The sequence below is a fragment of the Panulirus ornatus genome, chromosome 2 (genome assembly GCF_036320965.1).
Source record: "Panulirus ornatus isolate Po-2019 chromosome 2, ASM3632096v1, whole genome shotgun sequence".
Classification (NCBI taxonomy): domain Eukaryota; kingdom Metazoa; phylum Arthropoda; class Malacostraca; order Decapoda; family Palinuridae; genus Panulirus; species Panulirus ornatus.
The window spans coordinates 26,053,057-26,077,150 of NC_092225.1; the positions used below are offsets into that span (position 1 = coordinate 26,053,057).

Below are 24,094 nucleotides of genomic sequence, written 5' to 3' on the forward strand. Positions count from 1 at the left end.
CCAGATTTAATGTTTTTCTTTTTTTTCTTTAATCCCCCCGTTGGTAAACCTGCCGCAATTTTATATAAGAAAATGGACAATCCCAGACTGACCTTGTTCTACATACCTGGTGTGCAATGGCTCAGATAAGCTCTTCATATGAAGAATATAATCGCATTTTCACCACCATCAGAATTAAGGAAAATTACCTCACACGTAATGCCCCATATATATATATATATATATATATATATATATATATATATATATATATATATATGTGTGTGTGTGTGTGTGTGTGTGTGTGTGTGTGTACTCAAAGTCCTGCTATTTTGAAGATTTTGTGAGACCATTTTAAACTCGCTGTTGACGGAAAAGAAAAGCATGAGAGAACAATCCATCAGTAAAGATGATGGAACACAGTTATTTCAACCCGACAATAAAACGAGAAGACAGAAGTGGCAAAGAGAACGACCCCGCCCGAGAGTGGGTCAAAGAAAACGGGAGCTATGAAAAGTGGAGTCGGGGAAAGTGAGAGTAAATCATAAAACAGGAGGAGAGTAGGTTATTAGAACATGGGATGGAGGTGAGGGGGGGGGGAGAAAACATTATTATCTCCATGATTTTGTGAAATGTCACATACCGGGGTGGGGGGAACAGGGATATGCTTGTGAGAGAGAGAAAGTACGACCGCGCCAGGCATTGGATTTCGACATGAGCAAGCAAGGCTGGCGCGTTACCTGGAGTATATCATAATCTTATTGGTGCCTGTGACGAAATCAGTCTCACCTGGGGCAAGGCTAGCAGGTAGATAAAAAAAGGGCACCTATTTACGAGGACCTTGCCACGAGAGAGAGAGAGAGAGAGAGAGAGAGAGAGAGAGAGAGAGAGAGAGAGAGAGAGAGAGAGAGTCGATAAGTCTTATATGTAAGATATACCTACAGGCCACGTCACCGGGCAAAAAAAAAAAAAAGAAAATAGAATAAAAAGAATAACTTCAATCAAAAATTCCAACATGGACCGAAGGAGCAAAAATTCCAACATCGACCGAAGGAGCAAAAATTCCAACATGGACCGAAGGAGCAAAAATTCCAACATGGACCGAAGGCCCACAACAAATCTTGGACGTTCCCAGACAGATGGCCTACAACCCGCTGGACCAAGTTACGTTAGAGTCATTCTTTCGTTAACAACTCCGTATAGAGTGTTGACCGTCCATGCTGGTTTGCGTGAACTGGGAAAAAAGAAATACATCCTTGAAAAATATGTGATTATTACACGAAAGTGCACCTGGGAACTTACCGTGATTCATTTCCCTGTGGACTCATAGGAATAATATATATATATATATATATATATATATATATATATATATATATATATATATATATATATTCTTTTTTTTTTTTTTTTTTTTCATACTATTCGCCATTTCCCGCATTTGCGAGGTAGCGTTAAGAACAGAGGACTGGGCCTTAGAGGGAAAATCCTCACCTGGCCCCCTTCTCTGTTCTTCTTTTGGAAAATTAAAAAAAAACGAGAGGGGAGGATTTCCAGCCACCCACTCCCTCCCCTTTTAGTCGCCTTCTACGACACGCAGGGAATACGTGGGAAGTATTCTTTCTCCCCTATCCCCAGGGATATATATATATATATATATATATATATATATATATATATATATATATATATATATATAGTTCATACTATTTGCCATTTCCCGCGTTCAATGTGTAGAAAAAATATAAAGGAAATGTGACATCCACACTTTCATAACAACGTTTCTCAAGGTATTTACTCGACAGCTTTCTCATTAATAAAACCGCACACGACAACTTCTAATGGACAACCATCTGGTCGACAGATGCGAACTAGAGAGCAGCGTTCTTCCACAGGGGGAGTTCCTTATGACCAACATTATATACACACACACTTATCCGTACAGCTGAGTTATCAGGCTTAAGATATGCAGATAACATTAAGTAATGTGATACTTGGGAAGATCTCATGACATTATGAAGAAAGAGGAAAAAAGAAACTGACGACATTTACAAAATGGTGTCGATCAACATCAACAAATACAAGTCAGCCATCCTCAGTAACAAGCTGGTGAAATACACCAATAGGGTTAATGCTTCTCAGTGCTTTACAAGTTCAACAGTTCAAAGGGATGGAATCAATGAACACAGTAAAGCAAAATAAAAAAAGAATAAAACAGTTCAGTGGGATGGAATAAAAGATGTGTTAAATATATCACGAATACAGTACGGAGCACATTAACCAAACTTAACAAGATTCACACATAAAACACGTCTAGATCCAACCGTACATAGCGGTGGTAAGACAATGCCACACTTGCAACATCCTAACAGTCCCACGCCACGTAGTGAACCACACTAACCGACAATAAATTCCAAACGCATTCAAAATATATGGCGATGCGAAAAGAGGAGGAGCTACGGAGTAACCAACCCTTATATATAAACACCACAACGAAGCAACTTCGTGGACCACACGAGACAAAATCGCCTCTATATGCGAATCCATAAAGGAGGCGGGACTCTCTGGGAGGGAAAACTGTAGACCGAGACGAACTAGCATTTCTAAGGTATTATATCGGAAGAATGATGAACTGGAACTTATGGTCACTGACGTATAAGTCTCGAGGGACTATCAGAATAGCGCCACGTATCAACACACACACACACACACACGGGGTCGATAAATATACTGAAATAACAATAAAAACAAAGATAAAAGCTACAGATTATACGGAAATCAAAAGTCATCCCAGCTGGATAGACGACCCACCTGTATTCCATTTTCTGATCTTTAAATCCTTCTTGTTTCCCCAATCCCATAATTACCCTTTATTTTTAGTTTTCTTCCCCTGAGATAAATTTCCTTATCCCCGACCAAACTAAACCGAACCAACAACAACGAATTCGAAAAACTAAAATGATAACGCACATGAACTGCTTTCAATCAACTCCGTTAACAATGGTGAACTAGACGGATAAAGAAAGAATAACTACATTATGAGAATACATTAGTGACCGAAAATGAAGAGAAAGAACGGGGATTTCTGGCCTACATGTCTATTGTATTTTGAACAAAGAACAGAAAACGGAAATCCAACAATGCGATATTAAAGTAATTACAATTTTTGCAACACTTTCGCACTCACTTTCATTTAATGTTCACATCTGATAACAGCGAGCATATGCTGCCGTTTAAAGAAAAATATCTACTATGCCCGTTATTAATGCCAACAATTTAGCGTTCATTCGTAACTCTTAAATGGGTCTTGTAGCTATCCCATAAGAACTACATGAAACCTAAATAGCCTGACTTGTCCCAGCATGAACGGATAAACGGGGATCTTTAAGGCCGCTATGAAGTATTGGGTTAAAGAAAAAAAAAACACCAGGGTGTGTGACCTCTGGACCTGACCTGACCCCACCAGGAGGAGCGAGAATGATAAAGTTGGGTGCGCGAGGGTTAAATGTTCAGTACTCAGGTAGCGGGTATGGGGTAGCAGGGTATGGGGTCGAGGGGCATGGGTAGAAGGGTATTGGGGGGGTGGAGGGAATGGGGAATGGGGGAGGGGTGAAGGGATAGGGGAGGGGGATGGCGCGCCTCGTGCTCGACAGACAGGCACGCGCACGATGCACGTCTCACGTACCACACGTAAATATCTCTCTGCCCTGGGCATGAAGCCTGGCCCTTGCTGGTTATTACCACACCACAGTCGCTGACACGGGCGGCCGCCTTCATGGAGAGTAAGACTACGCCATGAGGATCATGTTGAACATGAGGTGGGCCCGATCGTTTTTAATGGAGTTAGGCAACTCGAAGAAAATTCCTGCAAAGAAGATGGACTCGTATTGGGCGGGACCTCAACGGCGGGAGGGGGAGGGCGGAATGAGTTGCCAGCGCGCATTAATTCTTGATAAATCTTGAAATACATCTACGTCAACCGCATTCTTCCCACCTCACGCAAACGTTGATTACCCCCAGGTACCTTAGCTGACGATGGCTACCTTCCAGGGGAGAAACATATACGGCACCGTGGTCGGGTATTTCGCTAGGAGAAAAAAAACTAAAAATGGTTCGCCAGAATAATCGTAGCAACCTCCCCGAGAGAGAGAGGGGGGTGTGTCAAAATATAGGCCGGGGGGTCTAGAGATCGCCAGAAGCGGGTATTCCACTAGCCTACATTACAACTCCGTGGAGAACGTTACGCGGAGATCGCCCCTCGATCGCTCTCGTTTTATCTCGGTCTAAATAGGTATGTGTAGAACCCACCAGTACTCGGTGTCGTACGGCTCCTTTCCGTCCATCCCCCCCCTAACACACACACGAAACCCCACCAGAAAGTACGGGGACAAAGGAACTAGCGTGAACCAGGAAGAGAGAGATGCGCGGTGATGGCGCATGACGGAAGCGGTGCGAAAAGGAAGAGGTTGGGGAATGAATGAAGGACAGGTAATGTGGACCGCCTGGGTTCAGCCTCCCACCGGCAGACGACAGATGTCCTGCGTGGCTGTAAAGCCCGGTTGCCTCAGCCTCCCTCCCTCCCTCAGCCTCTCCCTCGGGTGGAATTTAAGAAAGTGCTCAACCCGCACGGTGAGATATATTAATGGACTGATGATGGTGGCGCTGGTGTGACGACGCTTTAGGAAATTCCCTGTGTCGTGTATAATGTATAGTTCCCACACACACACACACACACACACACTCCCCTCTGCAAAGGTCTCGCCGTAGGGTCTTTCTCCGCCGTCTTGCTGGGAACCCGTCCGACTGCTGTTTTGGCATTCGAGGTGAGCAGCAGCCCGTGTGAAGAGGTAAGTCCAGAGCTCACCATCATGGAAAATACGTCCTCGACAGCGTCCGTGAACTGTGCATCGTCAGGGAGGTCTTCCCACACACCACGGGAGAGTACTTCAAGACGGCGCAACATGAGAGAGGGATCAGAAACTGGTGCGAATTTCAAATTACCATATAAAGTGACGTCGGGTTACTTTTACTGAAGCGTGATCCTTAGAATATATATCGTATCCTTATAGCTGTTTGCGTCGTGGGGGGGAAACACAGGTGAATTAAAACTCACGAGTGCAGGCAGTGTCTGTGAGCATCATAGTTATATAAAGGAAAACACAACAAGTGATCATAAAGGTATGATGAAAATACAGTGACATCTCAACCCTAGCAAGGAACTATGTTGAGTCGCATACTGAACACGTGGTGCCAGTGAATATAAGAAACCCTACAGTGACTACAGTGAATAAGTACACAACAGAAACATATAATGAACGTGTGACAAGAGACTAGCAAGAAACTTGCGAAGTGAACCCTTGTGTCTACGTGCATCCTGGAAGTTATTGGGATGAATTCACTGTGGTTTAAGCGCATGCTTAGACACTTGTACAGTGAGACGCAGTGTCTGTTCGAGTCAAAGAAACTGATATAGTGAGCGTTGATGGACGACTGCCGTACGCAAAAGCTGACTGGCGTAGAGAAATCATAGTTTTTTACTTTGGAAACTTTTTTGGAACGAGTAAGTAGAGAGAGAGTTGGGTGAATTCTAGAGACTTGTATGATGAACATTTCAAAGTGAAAGAGGGTCTCTTGGACATTACATAAGGAACACCCGGTGTCCATGATAGAAAATGGCATTATGAACAGGGTGGTTGGGTACATGCGAGTGGGATTTTACGTGATGAACAAACAGATCGTGGTTAGGATAGATAGGGTCAAGGAACAGTGTCTGTGGAAGACTGGCTAGGTGCACGCTAGCTAGAGAAACCTGGTCTGATGAATGTATGGTGTTTCAGTCCACTCTAGAAGCAGGCATGATGAACACTGGATGGAGCACACACTTTCTAGAACGTGGTTTGCCTTCTAGAAAAGGGTACAATGAGCACACCGCACATGTGCAGAACAAATGGTTGATGATTTGCAAAATAAATGCGACAACTCCAGTTTATGGATGACTGTAGAGAAAACGTGACTGCTTGCATTCTAGAATCGAAGTGAATGCGTAGTGACTGAGCGCGCGTTCAAGGACTATGAACACGTTGAACGTAAAAGTGACAGGTCAGACAAGATGTGCTCGTGTATCAAGCCCAAACTGGATGTGGATTTGAGAGATCAGTTTAATTAGAACTATCTTTTTTAATCGACAATTTGGTAGATGTTGTTATGAATACAAATTGGCAGCGTGCAACCCTTGAAAATTGGGATGATAATTACATGAAAGCGTGCAACCCTCGATACAGCACTGAAGTTGAAACTACTGTAATTTGACATGGCGTTTCACCCAACTGCTCTGTGTGATCTTAGTGGGCATTCGTGTGATCTTAAAGAACCGGTGTTATTTCACCCGTGGGAGACTTGCATGATCACCGAGAGTGTGTCCAGTGCGAGTTCTGAGCATATCATCTGACGAACAGGCGAGATTCTGAACGTGTGGTGAACTGTGTTATCTGGCATCTTGTGTGATCTTAAAGAGTACGTTCAGGGCATTGCCTTGCTCATTTCGACCATCTATGAGGTCTCAGCTCGGGTTATCTTGATTCAAGGTATGGTTCTGAGGACGTATTTGTACTTCATGTGATCTTGGTGGGGGCTATTTGGTCGATGGACATGTGTGTTTACCGTACCACCGGTTGTAAGGTCCTGGAGGACCAGCGCTCACACCATGTGATCTCACGGGCCTGCATTGTTGTTTTTATTCTAAATCTTAGGGGAAACGTGACCGCGTGTGTGTGATCCCGAGCACACGTGGTTATCATGACAACCCAGCGTGGTGGTCTACAGGACACGTTGTTATCTTCACCAGGTATTGTGATCTTGGTGGATAAACTCCCCCCCCCCCTTTAGTATGATGAGACGTTAGCTTTAGAGAGCCATGTTATCTTCGTGACTTGGGCCATACTGGGCCAAAAAAACAAACAAAAAAAAATTGACCTTCGGGATGGATGTGATCTTGGTCTTAGAGTTTAATATAGGGATCCTATGTGAATTTTTCTTCTATACGAATCGCTGAACAGCATTTTCCCTTGATCAGTGGCTATGTCATCATAAAAAAATTAATAGCGCGTGAACCTCTAGACGCTTGTCATTCTGACCAAGTTTACTTTAGAACTTGTTATTAGGACAGGTCACCTAATAATCTCATTTATTTTTTCATTTATTGCTTTTTTGGGGCCAACTCGCCTCGTGGTGATCTTCGGTGGCGGTTATCTGAGTTAGTGTTATCTGTTATCTTGACCATACGTCATCTCCACCCATGGCTTCCGGGGTAGGTGCTATGAGGGGCATGTGTTATCATCTCATGTGCCATGCAAAACCCATGAAGCTGTCCACTCACCTTCGGAAGCCGTGTGACCTCGATCGTGTCACTTACCTTCGGAACCCGTGTGACCTCGATCGTGTCACTTACCTTCGGAACCCGTGTGATCTCGATCGTGTCACTTACCTTCGGAACCCGTGTGACCTCGATCGTGTGATATTTATGTCTTCCTGTTAGCATGACCTTATGAGTCTGGCGCGATTCGAACCCCCCTGAAAAGCACGAGGGGTCCTCTTTGTGATCTTAGGAGCTCACAAACCCAAGGGATGTGTTGAACGCCAGGTTAAGTGAACGCCAGATTCAGTGAGCTCAGGTAGCTGGACGCTGCTGGCTTTGTGATCTTTGGCAACTGTATGGTCCCCCCTCCCCCTTCCTCCTCTCCCTCTCCTCAGACCACGTGATCTTGAGATCTGTGGGAACCACGTGGGTTTCTGGCTGTGATCTTGGTAACCCACGTGGTGATCTCAGACGTGATATTTCGGATCCGCGGAACCACGTGGTGGTGGTGAGGGTTACTGTGATCTTAAGAAAGTGATCCCACACAGTCATCTTGGTAATCTCCTACACGCATGTGTGTGTGATCTTACCAGCCTAATCTGGTCTCGTGTTATCTTGACCACGGGTTTCAGAGGATGGTGTGTGTGTGTGTGTGTGTGTTTTCACTTCGGTGGTGTATCGGTTGGCGTACCTGCCCGTGACGCATCCAGGGGTCGAGCGCATAGGTTCGAATCCTGGTTGCGGCAGTCGGTCCACAGTCAACCCAGCTGTTCATCCACACACACACACACACACACACACACACACATCCAGCTAGCATCAAAAATTAAATGATTTCAATAATATTAGGACCCTTCGTGATATTAGTCACCATGAGACGCAAGGCGAACTTCTGACCCGCGTGATCTTACCATGAACACGAGTCCCGTGTGATCTTAACCACGTGATCCCGGGCCCCGTGTGATCTTAAACACGTGATCCTGGGCCCCGTGTGATCTTAACCACGTGACACCGGGCCCCGTGTGATTTTAACCACGTGATCCTGGGCCCCGTGTGATCTTAACATGTGATCCCGGGCCCCTTGTGATCTTAACATGTGATCCCGGGCCCCGTGTGATCTTAACCACGTGACCCCGGGCCCCGTGTGATCTTAAAAACTGCGCCGTGTCATCTAAAAATATGTGATATTGGTAAAGAAATAAAAAAAAGAAGGAAATGAAAGGGAAGAATAAAGTATTAGATAAAGAACAGAGGTGAAGTTCCAGAGGATATGAGAACAAGATGACTAGAACAAGAGAGGGAAAACAGGAAGACACAGTCAAAGGGAGAGTAAAAGCAGGGAGATTACTCGGGAAAAGAAAACGAAAGCAGGAAGCGAATGGCAAGAGAGGAATGAATGCAGGAAGACAAAGTCTAGAGAAGAATGAAAGCAGGAAGACAAAGGCAAGAGAAGAATGAAAGCAGGAAGACAAGACCAAGAATGCGGGAAGCTGTGAGTGAGGGCAGAGCATGAACATTCTTGTGGGGGGGAGGGAGGGAGGGGGGGTGACGGCAGGGCGAGGAGAGAGGAGGGGGGAGGGGGTCCGCCGGATATAAACAGTCTTACAGCTCACGTAATGGCCTCGGGAAGAGATGGGGGGGGTGGAGTGAAGGGAAGGGGTGCACACCCCGCCGTACCGTCGTCTTTCACTGCTACCGGGGAAATATTATTATACCGTTCACTGCTACCGGGGAAATATCATTATCATCATCATCATCATTATACCGTTCACTGCTACTGGGAAATATCATTATCATCATCATTATACCGTTCACTGCTGCTGGGAAATATCATCATTATCATCATTATACCGTTCACTGCTGCTGGGAAATATCACCGTCATTATATCGTTCACCGCTACGGTGGGGAGGAGGAGGAGGGGTGGGAGGGGAATTCATATTTTGACGTCATTCGTATATACTGAGGTTTAGTATTATTAATTATCATTTTCGTATATACTGAGGTTTAGTATTATTAATTATCATTTTCGTATATACTGAGGTTTAGTATTATCAATTTTTTTTTTTTTTTCACCGTTCAACGCTACCAGGAAGTTGGTGTAGTCAGAGCCCACGCCAAGGATGGTGTTTACCACACCGTCCACTTTGGCCAAGGTGTGGCTAAAGTCTCACACTGTGTCGGAGGCTATACAGCCTGTTCACTGCTTCACCCCCACCATCCCCTTCAGCCCAACGACCTCTTTATCTAAAGACTCCTGCATGCAGTCCAGCGCTACGCTACTCCGAACAGCGGGTAGATGTAGACTCCTTCTGCATCGAGAAGTTCTTTTTGACAGCGAGTCTGTACTCCCAAACGCCCCGGCCTGGGCCAAAGGTGACGTTTTTCTACTCGCGGTGTTAACCCTCATGCACGCCATTATGTTCTCAACGCACTGGAACATGAAAACCAACACACCATGAAGGTCAAAGTACTAACTGTAATATATATATATATATATATATATATATATATATATATATATATATATACATTTCTTTCATACTATTCGCCATTTCCCGCGTTAGCGAGGTAGCGTTAAGAACAGAGGACTGGGCCTTTGAGAGAATCTCCTCATCTGGCCCCCTTCTCTGTTCCTTCTTTGGGGAAAAAAAAAAAAAAAAAAATATATATATATATATATATATATATATATATATATATATATATATATATATATATATATATGTGTGTGTGTGTGTGTGTGGAATAACCCTGGAGAGGATATTACCATACAGCCTAATAATGATGGTCCTCACCGAAATGTCAGGGCGAGATACTAAGACGTGGGAGCGTAGTAGAGTGAAAGTTATCTTAGAAGTGGGGGAGAACCACTGGGTCCCCCATCCGGTGGGTGCTCTCCCCACTGAGAAACAACCCCATCACCACCCCAAACCCATCCCCCTTCCCCTCCGTCTCGATGCATTTGTTCGGTGTATTTTCGTCTCCCACGTTTTCTGTTGCCGTTTCAATGGCACAGGTAATATATAGTTTAGTCAGCAGTACAGAAAACGTAAACGTCAAACAACACCGAGACAATAAATGTAAAAATATTCTCTCTAAAGTAGGCAAAACAAGTGACTCGAAAAACAAGCCGACCATCACAACAAACGAGTTCAAAACATACTTAGGATAACCGTCGTCAAACGTAATTGCATTTAAAGATTATCCAAACATTTAAATTACGGCTGCCATTTTTTTTTTCTCTCAGACAGTCACTTGTTTTGTCGGGTACTCTGAACTAATCCTTCGACTCGTTTCTTTTGTTTTTTAGTGTCATTCGGTTTCTTATATACGATCTCCAAGCCAAGTTTGTACGGTCAGTAGGTCACTCTATCGCCCTTCCTCATCGAGTCAATAAGGACGACGAGCAGGTCGGGGACTCGAGGAAAAATAGTCTTTATTGTGGGTTTTAAGTTAGAACTGGATTATTGCCAAGCGTCTGCAGATTCCTGCTCTGAGGAGAGAGACGTATTTACACACTCAGTAAAGTGAAAGTCGGGGAACTGATGGAACATGATGAGGTTAGCGAAAAATAGTGGTTAACCTAACATGAACTGTTCATATACACACACACACACACACACACATACACACTCACATACTCACACACACACACAAGGGGAGTGAACAACCATGAATAATCATAATTAGGAGTCGCTATGCGGGCGGCGGAACCTTGGCATTACAGTACCGACTATCTTGTGGTGCAGTCCAAGGTTGTGGTGGCGATGATGGGGGAGGAAGGAGGAGGAGGGGGAGGGAAAACTTGTGTTATATAAGGTGATGGTGGTGGTGGTTTGTGGTGAGGACGGTGCGTGCTGGCTAGTGGTGGTGATGGGGTGGTCTGTGGTGATGGGCTATTGCGATGACGTCTTCACACTTCCCACATCCCCCTCCTCCCTTTACGTCTGTTATAGAGAGCGGAAGAAGCAACAGGAAGCGGTCGGCCGGGCAGTGTTGGTGAGAGTGGCTGTGTTGTCAGGCTGTCACACACGTGATGTTGGCAGAGTGGGCAGTGACTTATGCCAATTCCTAACTCACTAATGTAGCACCAAAGAACTGAAATACAATTCTTTTTTTTTTCCTCCGCTTGGTCGCTGTTTACAAGTGATAATTACAATGATAATTGCCGCTACTGCTGTTAACATGAGGGGGGAGGCGAGGAGAGGGGGTGTGAGTGGTGGTAGTACGAACGATGTTAACTTGACCCCTTGAGCACGACGGTACGACATCTCGAGCGCGACGTTGACGACCCATGAGTACGACGGCATGACCCCCGTCAAGTAGGACGATAATACGGACCACTGAGAGGACGACGGTACGACTTTGAGGTAATGATCGTAAGGGCTGGCGCGGCCTTGGACCACACGATCGAAAAAAGAAAAGTGTGATGATCGAGCCGTGGCCAACGTAGCGTCCTCCTCCTACCTCCCTGTGGCCAAGGTAGCGTCCTCCTCCTACCTTCCTCCCCTGCAGAGTCTTTAATAACTAGCGCTCCCGCCGTTAGCCTTTTGCCGCTCCTCCGCCTGCCCAGGACCCCGGCGGATGTATCCCCAAGTCCATCACCGGAAGGCCGTCACGTGACGCACCGGAGCGAGACGATGTTGCCATACATGCGTCACCAACCAAGGTAGGGGAGGGAGGGAGGATGGAGGTAGGGGATCGTCAGCTCCTACAGGATAATAATTAAAAAATAAAAAAGTCAAAGTTAGTTATTTGTCGTTTACTATCGTTCATCTAGCACCATCTCACCCTATAACTGATAATTCACTGTGATAATTCACTATAACTGATAATTAACATATGTTCTTAGATTAATTTCAAAGTCTCGTAAGGTACACGGAATACTCATCTTTCATCAGTTCTTTTCTTCTTACGCCACATGAATATTCTCCTGTTATTAAACAATGTCTCAAGTATTTCTAACACATTAATTTTTTTTTTACGGTAAGAGCAAATCATATTCGTTAAGTCGTACCATATCCAGTGCGTCGGCATCGGAACCTACTACGCATGAGAGAGAGAGAGAGAGAGAGAGAGAGAGAGAGAGAGAGAGAGAGAGAGAGAGAGAGAGAGAGAGAGAGAGAGAGAAACACACCAAGTCTAAAGAGGCGAGTCCATAAACGACGGAGCAGAATACGAAAAGTTTTGAGAAAAATTAAGTGCGGAGTAAGGTGGGCGCCCGGAGGGGTTGGCTGAGGGCGGGAAAGTTCCACGGCGGGGCAGGCCACCTGTGCTCCCCCTCCCTCCTTCCCACAACAACACCGACCCCACCGCCAGCCTAGCACGAACCCGCCACCCTTCAATTTTTACCCCAGTTAAAGACGTAAATGTGGTTTAGGTAAATTATGCAGTTTTTTTTTCTGATCTTGAAGTATGTAGGATACTTGAGAACGCATGAGGAAGGCAGGCAAAACAGAATACGGTCTAGGGCGTGATGAACTGCTGCACGACAATAACATACCGTAATCCCACGTTCCTAATCTGCATAGGTGGATAAAGGATGGTTAATGCTGAATTTGCATTTACAGTCGGTAGTTCACACTGATCAGTTTTGTGCCCTGGGGGAGAGAGAGTGTAAAACATGATGGTGGGTGTGGTGGCGATGGTGGTGGTGAGAGGGAGGGAGGGAGGGAGATATGAGGGCGCCCGCATTAACAGTCTTCCCGCCAATGATCAGCTGATATCCTCCCCCCCCCCCCCCGGGGAAGCCCCCCCACACACACCTCATGACCTTCCATGTGCCCCTGGGGGAAAGGGAGAAAAAAAATAAATTCTATGGTCTATTGGGAGGGGTTGAGAAGTGCTTTCGACCCGACGTATTAGTTAAAAGAGACAGGAACTCAGATCCTGAAACTGGTGGCGTATTGGTCGGTAAAAACCTGTACTGACTGTAGCACAAATGTTTTCATTAGCCTCTGCCCGGCCGTAAACGATGCTAGGGCAGGTGGTGTGGTGTTACTAAGAACGTTAAAAGTAACGTTTCTCCACAGGCGATTCCTAGATGTTCCAGTGATAAAGAAAAACTTCTAAATATACCCGAAAACGCACCGTATATTTGTGAAAATTTAAGGGACGGGGGAAAAAAAATCTACCTGCTCTAGTTTTTCAGTGGTTTTTTCCGTACTATTTATTCCCACGTGAGCGGGTCAAGTATGGTGTTAAGTAGCAATTACCTATACTGGACAACGAGGAAATTATACACTCGAACGACCCCATTTTCATGAACATTTACTATTACCATACAACTTTAAGAACTTCTATATTTTGTCAATATTTACATACGTATTCTTAGTTTATTCCATTCACCCACGACTCTGACAAACCACCACATCTTTAAATATTCTCATAAAAAGTTTCTTGTTTAATATCATGTGTCCTCGTGTGTGTGTGTGTGTATGTGTGTGTCCATTTAACGTCGCTGGGAATATGGTCGTTCCATTGGTATAGATCATCGAAAAAAATAAATAAATAAACATGTATTACATGTAAACAATTCAGGGCATCTTTGAATTTCTCACCTTGATCTTATAATAACACGTTCGTCTGTCCGTGTTTTCCTTTCCCGCCATGAATGACGAGCTAAGAAGGAGCACAGCGGTGTACAGAGAATCACAGTCAGACTCATGTGAGGAACTATACCACATCCCCTTCTGTGTATGTTGTAGAGAGCGAATATGTAACCTTGCAGGCTATACTGTGCCTTCCAACCTAATATATAAATTGGGTTCCAGTTGTCTCAGGTCCTATATTGCACTGTTGGTTATAAGTGGCTCTAATTCTTACTGTCCAGAGGCGTGTGACATGGGTGAAGACCCCGAGGCATGATTATTACTCCTGGTGGTCCAAACATCCACTCGAGGGACAATGTATTTTAAAGTCCGTTACCCGTCCAACGCAAGGCCGCTTGGCAGCCCGTTTTCTGTACTGGTGTGTGTGTGTGTGTGTGTGTTACTTAGCCTTGTATTTATGTACCATATCTTTACTCCTGAGTATACACGTAAACACAGCAGTTTGTGTGTGTAATATTCAACGTTTTCTCTTTTTCTGTCCCAATCCGACAGACTGAAATTATGCTAGGAAAGACAACGCAAACGAGGCCATATATATATATATATATATATATATATATATATATATATATATATATATATATATATATATATATATATATACGGCGGGAGGGGGTGATGAGCAGTCTCTGCACACAAGCAGTGAGTTGGTGGTTTAGCGATTACCGATTATGTTCACATTGGTTGGGACGAAGCTGTTCTTGCAGCGGTCTGTAAGTGCTCGGATGGGTTCGATACCGTTGCTTAGCCATGAAGTGGAACTCTGGGACGAGTGTCTGTGTGTGTGTGTGATTTATGTTCATAAAACCTTTAGGGCCAACTGTAAACCATTAGAAATCGGTCTAGTTTAAATGCAGAGTTTTCACTCTTGTATTGAGTGATAAGAAGCTGTGATTTAAGAGAAAATATATCGCCTTTAAAACTTCCTACGTGGAATTTCTCTCCTATTAGTTCATTTTGCTTTTCGTTCAATCTATTATGCTGAATCTGGTACAAGTCTTGTCTCAAACACGCCCCAACGGTGGTAACATAATTCGTCCTTGTAGCAACATTTCGGTCGTGTTTGGGGGTGTTAAGATACACTTGACTTCTGTTATTGCCCCGGTATTTGCCTTGCGTCCGAAATCGATTCGTTACGGCAGCTTCGTAAGGCATCCTCTACGACCAGACCGACCTATGGTGCTAGGCTTGGCACGGGAGGCGAAAGAGGGAGGGAGGGTGGCGCTCGCGCCCACGGGGTCCCCGAGATAGTGTTGGTGGGCTAGGCTCTTGCGCCGCCACTCACACTGGTCCTCGGCTGCTAGCCTCACTTTCACTTCCGGATTCAATTCTCTCTCTCTCTCTCTCTCTCTCTCTCTCTCTCTCTCTCTCTCTCTCTCTCTCTCTCTCTCTCTCTCTCTCTCTCTCCATATTGGCCTTTCAACTCGTTCGGTAAATTACCACATGGAAACTGCCAACGTTCTCGGATAGGTTTGAGAATCATCCCAAGTATGTTTACATGTATGTATGTACGTATGTATGTATGTGACCTTTTGTTACTGCTGTTTTTGCAGAGGATGATTGGTTAAGGACTAGTGGTGCTGCTGTTGTTGTTGCCAGATGTCTCTAGAGCATATCTCCAGGTTAAGTAGGTTCAGCAAGGCTGTTATCATGTCCCAACCTTATCTACTTTAACCCAGACCCAACGCAGCCCAATGTCGTGAGTTTACTACTTACAATAGTTAATGGGCACAAGGGGGCAAGACAGAACATATGAAGATAAACGTTTCAGATGAATGTGGAGACCATTCACACACACACACACACACACACACACACACACACACACACACACACACACGGCATAAACTGAAAAAATGAATAAAAATCCATTGGTTTTGGGCTTGGCCACAAATTCACATTTGAGGTATTGCAGACATGACACAACTGGGAAGTCATGATAGTAATTAATTAAATAATCGAGCTTAAAATTAGGGTGAGCTATGGTGTGTGTGTGTGTACAGTGACTGGAGATAAGACATGATAACGTACATAAACGGTTAAAACAATGGGCAAAACAAGTGTATAACTCTCTCCCCGCAACAAACACACATATAGTACCACACAAACAGGGAACATGACATGGTATGGAAAAAAAAAACTACTTAAAAAAGGATGCAAATAAATGCTTTTACACTATACAAGGTTGGTGGACGACTGGAGGGAGAATGACAGAGGACATGGTTAATGCAGAACAAACCATATACGTAAATTTACGAAGCTGTACGACAGTTGAGAATGGGGGCAGGAGGCAGGGAGCGATCCCTCCCCGTACGGTGTGTGGGTAATCACACACTCCCACACTAGCGTAAAACTCCTCCCGTAACATAATCCGGCAGTAGTACAAGCAGGTAATTATACACGCATTCCAATACTGTACTTCCCGTTCCACTGACTACTTTGTGTGTGTGAGCGGAGTTTACAACCGACCAAATAGGTTAGCGCCGTTAAGAGCCGCGAGAAATTCACACTCCGTTCTCGTCGTCTGGTCTGCTGATCAGGATTCTTGTTCATACGTTCACCTTTCCTTCATCGGACACGTCACTGGGCTTCGTGATGACGCGGTGGTGCCGACTTGGGAGGGCGGGGGAAATGAGAGAGAGAGAGAGAGAGAGAGAGAGAGAGAGAGAGAGAGAGAGAGAGAGAGAGAGAGAGAGAAACACGGGAGTGTCGAACTCTCCGGACGGGACACACAGAAGGTGGAGGTGGTCATGCACACGCGCGAGGCAACAATAATAATAATATCAATAATAATACAATAATAATAATAATAATAATATCAATAATAATAATAATAATAATAATAATAATAATGCTAAATATAACGAACGTTTTCGATGACTTCACGAGGATCAAGGGGTATGGCTGGCTGCAGGTGGACTGTCTGGGGCCGCTACAATAATTGCGTCAGCCGTTGCTTCACTAGTCTTGCCTGTTACATACTCATGACTAATATATTTCCTAAAGATTTCTCCTCCCACCCTCCCCCCAATATATATATATATATATATATATATATATATATATATATATATATATATATATCCCTGGGGATAGGGGAGAAAGAATACTTCCCACGTATTCCCTGTGTGTCGTAGAAGGCGACTAAAAAGGAAGGGAGCGGGGGGCTGGAAATCCTCCCCTCTCTTTTTTTTTTTTTTTAATTTTCCAAAAGAAGGAACAGAGAAGAGGGCCAGGTGAGGATATTCCCTCAAAGGCCCAGTCCTCTGTTCTTAACGCTACCTCGCTATCGCGGGAAATGGCGAATAGTATGAAAAAAAAAATATTATATATATATATATATATATATATATATATATATATATATATATATATATATATATATATATATATACTCATTAAGTTATGTTTGGCTGTACCACAATCCTAACTCGATCTAACCTTACCGACCCAACCTAGCCCAGAAAACCAGCGAGGGGTCAGGCTCCCGAAGTAGAAGGGGAAGAAGGAACGAGAGGTGACACAGGGTGAAGGCGTGCACAGGACATGACACTGGGGAGGAACAATGTGGTTTCAGAAGTATTAAGAGGATGTCCGGACGAGGCGTTTGCTTTGAAGAAATACTCAAAAGAGAAACCGGTGGATCTGTATGTGGCATTTATGGACCTGAAGGAAGTATAGGACAGGGTTGATTGAAACGCCTTGCGTAAGGTCTTAAGAATATACGACGTGGGAGAAAAAGCTGCTAGAAGCATTTTTTTGTCAAGGTCTGTAAGGCGTGTGCGTACGAGTAGGAAGAGAGGAGAGGGAATGGTTTCAGGTGAGGGTCACCAAAGTAGTGTGTCAGGTAAAACACAAGGGAAATGTTGGGTCATGATTTGCCTAAACTGTCATATTGGGATTGCTTTTGAAACTGAGTTTAAACAATGCTATAAATATTCTGTGATAGTTCTATCGACAATTCCATGAAGCGGAGGATGACTGAATTCAAGAAAGAAATAAAAAGAAAAAAAAAAGTATATTGTTTGTGCTGGGAAAGTTCGACCACACTGTTGCTCCAAAAATTGTATCTGGTCATTCGCTCATTCACTTGCAGACGGAACCGTCATAGAACACAGAATTATTAAACAGTTCTAATAATGATAATAATATAAAATAATAATAAACTAATAATAATAAACTAATAATAATAATAAAATAATAAAATAATAATAATAATAATAATAATAATTATTATTATTATTATTATCTCAATACTAGCATTCAGGCATGGACATACATACACACACACAACTGGGATCCTTTCACAATCGAGAGAACTGCCAACCTGTACAAGTTTGTGAGCTCACTCATGACCCGACCTTTTGCCTGTCGTCACCCGACTCATGCATACATGGCTCTGGTCACCCCGACCCTTTCATCATGATGACGACCCCCCCCCCCCCCCCAAACCACTTGACCTTCCCGCCTGACCCCTCAACCTGACGAAGACATGTGGGGGAGAGGGGGGGGACTCTTGCGTCGAAGTCAGCGTTGAGCCGCAGCCCAAATCGTCCACGTCTGTGTGTGTGTGTGTGTGTGTGGGGGGAGGGTTGTGAAATACGTTCCGATCCCGGAATTTCCTTCCCGTTTTCTTCTCGAATTTCCTCTTCAGTCAACGAAGTAAGTCTGTTCAGTCTGTTGACTGGCGCTTCTTTATTGCCCCGGGGAATGGACTCATGGTTCGCCCTCAGTTATGCCCGAGGTTTTGTGAAAGCCCTTAAGGAGTTTTTGTGGGTTGTATGACACGTTGGTGAGATACGGTCGCGTCTCCGGGTTGGCGAGTTATAACATAAACTGTATCATCTGCGAGCTAGAGAGAGAGAGAGAGAGAGAGAGAGAGAGAGAGAGAGAGAGAGAGAGAGAGAGAGAGAGAGGGGTAAAAAAAAAAATTAACCGCCCGCTGGAACTATTTTGAAAGGACCTTACCGTCGCCATCTTGAAGTCTAGGGAAAGTGTGTCACACCAAGCAACCCCGCTACTGCTACCCCTTAAACCTGGTGCTCCGCCTCCCGGACCTAGCCCACCTCACCTTAACCCAGAGGCGGTGCAAGGTAGGGGAAATAAACAAAGACCAAAATAAACCAGTCGGCAAGATTTGACTCGAGACAAACTGGTGCCGACCGTCGGTGGATTAAAGAAGACAAACAAGTCTTCCCTGGCCCTAATATATATATATATATATATATATATATATATATATATATATATATATATATATATATATCCCTGGGGATAGGGGAGAAAGAATACTTCCCATGTATTCCCTGCGTGTCGTAGAAGGCGACTAAAAGGGGAGGGCGCTGGGGGCTGGAAATCCTCCCCTCTTTTTTCTTTTCCAAAAAGAAGGCACTTCCTCCTCCTCCTCCTCTATTCCTGTGGAAGGATGTGTGTGTGTGTGTGTGTATGTGTGTGTAGAGCTAGGCTAGCTGGGGATGTGCCTCGTACTTCGTGTGAACTACAGCATCTGCAGCAACAGATGATGACAAATATCCAATGGATATAGAGTAATGTCTATTTTTTTCCTGGAAAGTGACACATTATCTACTATCTGTGTGAACTTTCCCCCACGCCCCAGTGTTCTCTTTCTTCCAAGGGTTGAGGAAACCTCTCGCCCCAGCTTTCGTGTTCCCCTTTTGGTAACGACGGTGGAATTCGTCTGGTGTCTCTCATCACGGTTTAACTGTATGTAATGGTATGTTCATGTATGGCCATGTACTTACAACTTTCTATTTCCTCCTCCCCTCTCCCCTTAGGCATGTAGTCATCTAACAGTGCCAGACAGTGACCTCGATCGAGATCAGCCACCAAGAAGAAGCAACAGTGAAACCGGTTTGATGCGTCGTCGGGGACAGCTGGATGCAGGCACGGAGAGAGTCGGGCTCACCGCTGAGGTCCGCAAGACGAGGAACGTTGAGAGCATTGATGTGACGGCGGCAGCAAGCACCAGCAAGCAGCTCGGCCAGACACATACACACACACACACGCACACACACACACACACACACCACGTGAGGAACGACTGAACACATAAGACTGAACCGCTGCTGCTGACACGTCGAGATGCTGACGCAGTTTGAGCTGCTGAGTGCGGCCGGGGGCCTTGGCGTGGACGATGACGGCGGGATGACCGTCTCGCCCCTGGAGGGACTAGCGGAGTACCCTATGGAGCAGGCGGAGTTCGAGTACATCGAGACCAGCCTCCCGACCGACGCTTACTACGACATGCCACAGCCGTCGCAGGACCTGCGGGCGTCCCTGGCCCTCTCGCCATCGCCGGCACCGGCCACGCCCTTCAACACCTCCCTGTACGACACCAGCTCCTACGACAGCACCACCATCATCTACGACCAGGACAACATAGCCCATTTCGCCAGCGAGGTCACGCCGCTCACCGGGAGCCTCAAGTCTCCCCAGGAGATCAAGCAGTACGAGGATGAGATCAAGTCAGTCCAGGAGGAACTGAAGTTCGATGAGGACATGTCCAGCTACGATGGATTTCCGGGAACCCTCTACGACAGCAGCCCCAGTACCTCTGACGTCCACAATGACACCATAAGCTTAGGGAGCTTATGCGACACCTTAGACCACGAACATCATGTCACTAGCAGGGAGGAGCCGACGCCAAAGGCATGGGAGGAAGGTAAGGTCCATGGTTCTCTCATGATGACACTGTTCTTACTGACGGCAAACTGAACCAAAGTAAGATCATTTGGTAGAAAATTGATCTTTTTCTTCTTTCTCTTCTCATAACTGAACGCACAAGTTTCCCGTGTTCGTGAGGAAACGGGAGGTCCAGACGACTGGAAGGCCTCATTCACTATCTGTCATGGGTAAAGCACCGAAACCGGAGCTCCGTCTCCATAACCAGGTCGAATAAACCTTTCACTGGTTATCTCCAACCACTTCAAATCTCCTGGTTCAGTCTAATGACAGCACGGGTCGCGGCGAACCAATCCGATCTGTCCCGTGTGACTCCTTCCTTTCTTGTGTGTGTTCATGCACCCACTACTGGATGCCGTATTCACTCCATCCTTCCATCTACAATTCAGTCTTCTACTTTTCCTTGTCCCCTCTACCTCTGACAAATACATCCACTCTATCAACCTCTCCTCACTCATTCTCTCCATACACCCACACCATTTCAGGACACCCTCTTCGGCTCTCTCATCCATGTTTGTCCGTATTACCACACACACACATCCCTCTCTCAACCTATCATTTCTTACTCACATAACCCCTCCTCCTCTCACAGTGTATTGTTTTGAGACATTCCTGTTCCAGCACTCCACCCTCTTTCGTACATTCCCCTCTGTATAACGCACGCCTCTCATCCATACACCACCATCTCGACAACTGCATATGCCGTACCTCCGAGCATGCCTCCCCAGCGAACGATGTCTCTTTCCACGCATTCCTCCCACCCACTTCGGTGGTGGTTCCAATCGTTGTCACGACCACTCCCAGACGTTTTCTCCAAACTCCCCTTCCCGGTGAACGACGATTACCAAGTGGTGTATCACGAAAAAAATTAGGGTAACTAATTCGTAGAGCAACACACGAGAGTTTTCTTTCATAGCGACGATTCAAGAAAATTCATCAGTTTTCGGGGATACATCAACAAACCGAAATGGATAAAACTTACTTCGAATACCTTGACAAACAGTTGTCAAACCCAACGCCAGTCCACCACTTTGTAACCTCAATAAATCACTCATCACATCAACATGATCGGTAAGAATAATTCAATATCGTCTCATTTACCAACAATGTTGTCGACCAGAGTTTGATTTACATCATAACAGAAAGTAGTTACGTTGATGGTAAACTCACTCACTTTTTCTAACCCTTCGCTTCAACTTGCAACGAAAGTTACCCATGCTCCAATTCCTTTGTAGTAGTTTGTACGTAACCATCCAGGACAGTCGTCTATAAAACGCCTGTGAAACTCTATTCCCCCCCCAATTTTCTCAAAGTGTTTACCTCTATACACGTGGCTGTATCTCCTCCCTGGGTCAGGCGTCCTCTCTGATCCTTTCTTTCTCAGGTCCTCATTTTTCCACTTATTAATAGTCATCGCATTTTCCAGTTGCTGTATCATATGTACGATGTTTATTGACTTCCACATCTACTCAATCATAGTGATATTTCAACCATGACTCCATGTGCTCAGACTCGCTGAGAAAGGATGTTTTCATTTCTATGACTAACAAATTCTTTATGTTCAAAGTCCGCCTCTATATATAGCTTGGTGTATGTGTGCGCATCGTAATCCTGTTACAGCTTAGCTGGATGTTTCCTTTTGACAGCAGATTTAAGGGGAAAAAAAATATTCAACATCAAGAAAACTTGTGTGTTTGTGTAGCTTTTGTAACTTGCCGTCCAAACGAGTTATAATTATAACACTTGTGATACAAGTTTAGGAAACGAAGGAAATTCGTGTTAACGTTGGTTCTCATCCAGTACAATTTGCAGGTACAGGCAAGGGGAAGATCGGACCACTGCAGCGAAGAGCGCTAGACTCCATCTTCAGTGTGACGGAGAAGCCATCACGGGGACTAGTGCTGCACATTGCGTCGGAACTAGGCCTGCACCACCTCACTGTCAAGAACTTCTTTTCTAACGGCCGAAGGCGGTTACGGCGAGCAGCAGCAAGATTAAGCGATCCAGAACGTACAAAACGGGAAAACGAGCGAAGGAAGGAGAAGCGGAGGTTAGCGGCTCTAGCGTCAGCAGCACTAGCGGGAGGCGAAGGCAAAGGTGGAGGAGGAGGAGGAGGAGCTGGTGCCACCAGTAGCATTAAGGTGATGGCTCCTCACAGCCCACCTGCTGACTCCTCTACTACCAAGGACACTCCTGTGGTCTCGCCAGAGCGTAAGGCTCTCATGGAGAAGCTGGCGGACAAGGTTCAGAGGAGTGTGGCGCAGCGATCCCTGGCCGCCGACCCAGACCTCCTCCTGCCCAGCTCCACGGCCACGTTACTAAGCCACACCTCGCATAATTTCTTCTCACAACCCTCACATGACATCCTGGCCCAACCTCCAAGTGACATCCTGCCTCAATCATCGCACGACATCTTGGCAAATCCGGCAACCAGTATCCTCACACAATCATCACATGACATCCTGACACACACAACCCATGATCTGCTCACTCATTCACCACACGACTTCTTGGCTGAACCGACCCAAGACCTGCAAGACAGCAGTTCAACTCCTCTCCTGCAACCACACATTGATCCATGGAACCTGTTCTGATGACCTGTATTGCTCACTAAGCCGTGAAGTACACATCCCTGTTCCTAGCCCTAACCTAAACTTGAGTCCTCCAAGTGTTCTATGGACACTGAAACACTACTGTACAGTAATATATGTAGTGGCACTGACCCACTAGTTACACTAACGCTTTAAAAACAGTCTCAGGGTCTGACCCTCCCTTCCAAGACACTGTCATCTATTTCAGCATTTGTTGTTTATGTCATCATCATTTCTTGACATTTTCTCTTTTAGAGAACCACTTCATATTCCTTTTTCTTGGACATGAGGCGGAGACTCAAAATGAGGTCCTCCAACACAGACACTTACTGTAGACATACCTCTAACCTTCCAAAGTGTGTGCTTCAAGAAGCCATCATTATCCATGACACACAAATACACTCGCATTGTACCTAAAAGGTAAGCCAGGTACAAGCCTTTGAGTCAGTGGATCTGGCGACTCAGGTGATATTATGTAGCTAGTCAGTGAAGTATGTTAAGAATTATTTATGGGTTGAGTCAGGGATAGATTATCTTCTGTTTCTTAGTCCTGTGCAGTCAGCATCTGCAGCTCTTGACCTGCCCGAAGAAATACCACGGGTTCTAACAAAGACAGAATGACTGAACTACAACAGTCTTAAGGTAACCTATGTTAAAGGATGAATGTAAATGCTGATACAACTGAAATAAAGTTTCAACAATGTAAATGACATTTCCGTTTAGCTTCATCATATGTGAAATTGTTCTTCATCACATAATCAAAATAAACCACTCAACCAACTACACCTTACATTACAAGAATTGATCCTCAAGATGATGATAAGTATCTGGTAAAGTATCTCGACCATCCTTATCA

General features: G+C 45.1%; 1 protein-coding gene and 1 long non-coding RNA gene across 10 annotated transcripts in view; one reads left to right on the plus strand and one right to left on the minus strand.

Moving 5' to 3' along the window:
- The window catches only part of LOC139754603 (uncharacterized), a 46,903-nt gene that overhangs the window by 11,112 nt on the left and 11,697 nt on the right, over positions 1-24,094 (minus strand). The gene's annotated exons all lie outside the window — the stretch shown is intronic.
- Positions 4,124-23,945, plus strand: LOC139754569 (uncharacterized). 5 transcript variants are annotated; one of them, XM_071671947.1, is made up of 3 exons: positions 4,124-4,270; positions 19,741-20,627; positions 22,460-23,945. In XM_071671947.1, exons 2-3 carry the CDS (start codon positions 20,048-20,050, stop codon positions 23,239-23,241), a joined length of 1,362 nt encoding a protein of 453 aa, XP_071528048.1. In that variant the 5' UTR covers positions 4,124-4,270; positions 19,741-20,047; the 3' UTR covers positions 23,242-23,945. The 5 variants fall into 5 exon arrangements, with proteins under 5 accessions (XP_071528048.1, XP_071528087.1, XP_071528067.1 ...); XM_071671986.1 differs by lacking the exon at positions 4,124-4,270 and adding an exon at positions 4,449-4,467; XM_071671966.1 differs by lacking the exon at positions 4,124-4,270 and adding an exon at positions 4,586-4,608.

Coding starts and splice junctions, on each gene's coding strand:
- LOC139754569 (XM_071671947.1), top strand. CDS start 20,048: ATGCTGACGCAGTTTGAGCTGCTGAGTGCGGCCGGGGGCCTTGGCGTG. Junction 20,628..22,459: donor GCCAAAGGCATGGGAGGAAG/GTAAGGTCCATG, acceptor TACAATTTGCAG/GTACAGGCAAGGGGAAGATC.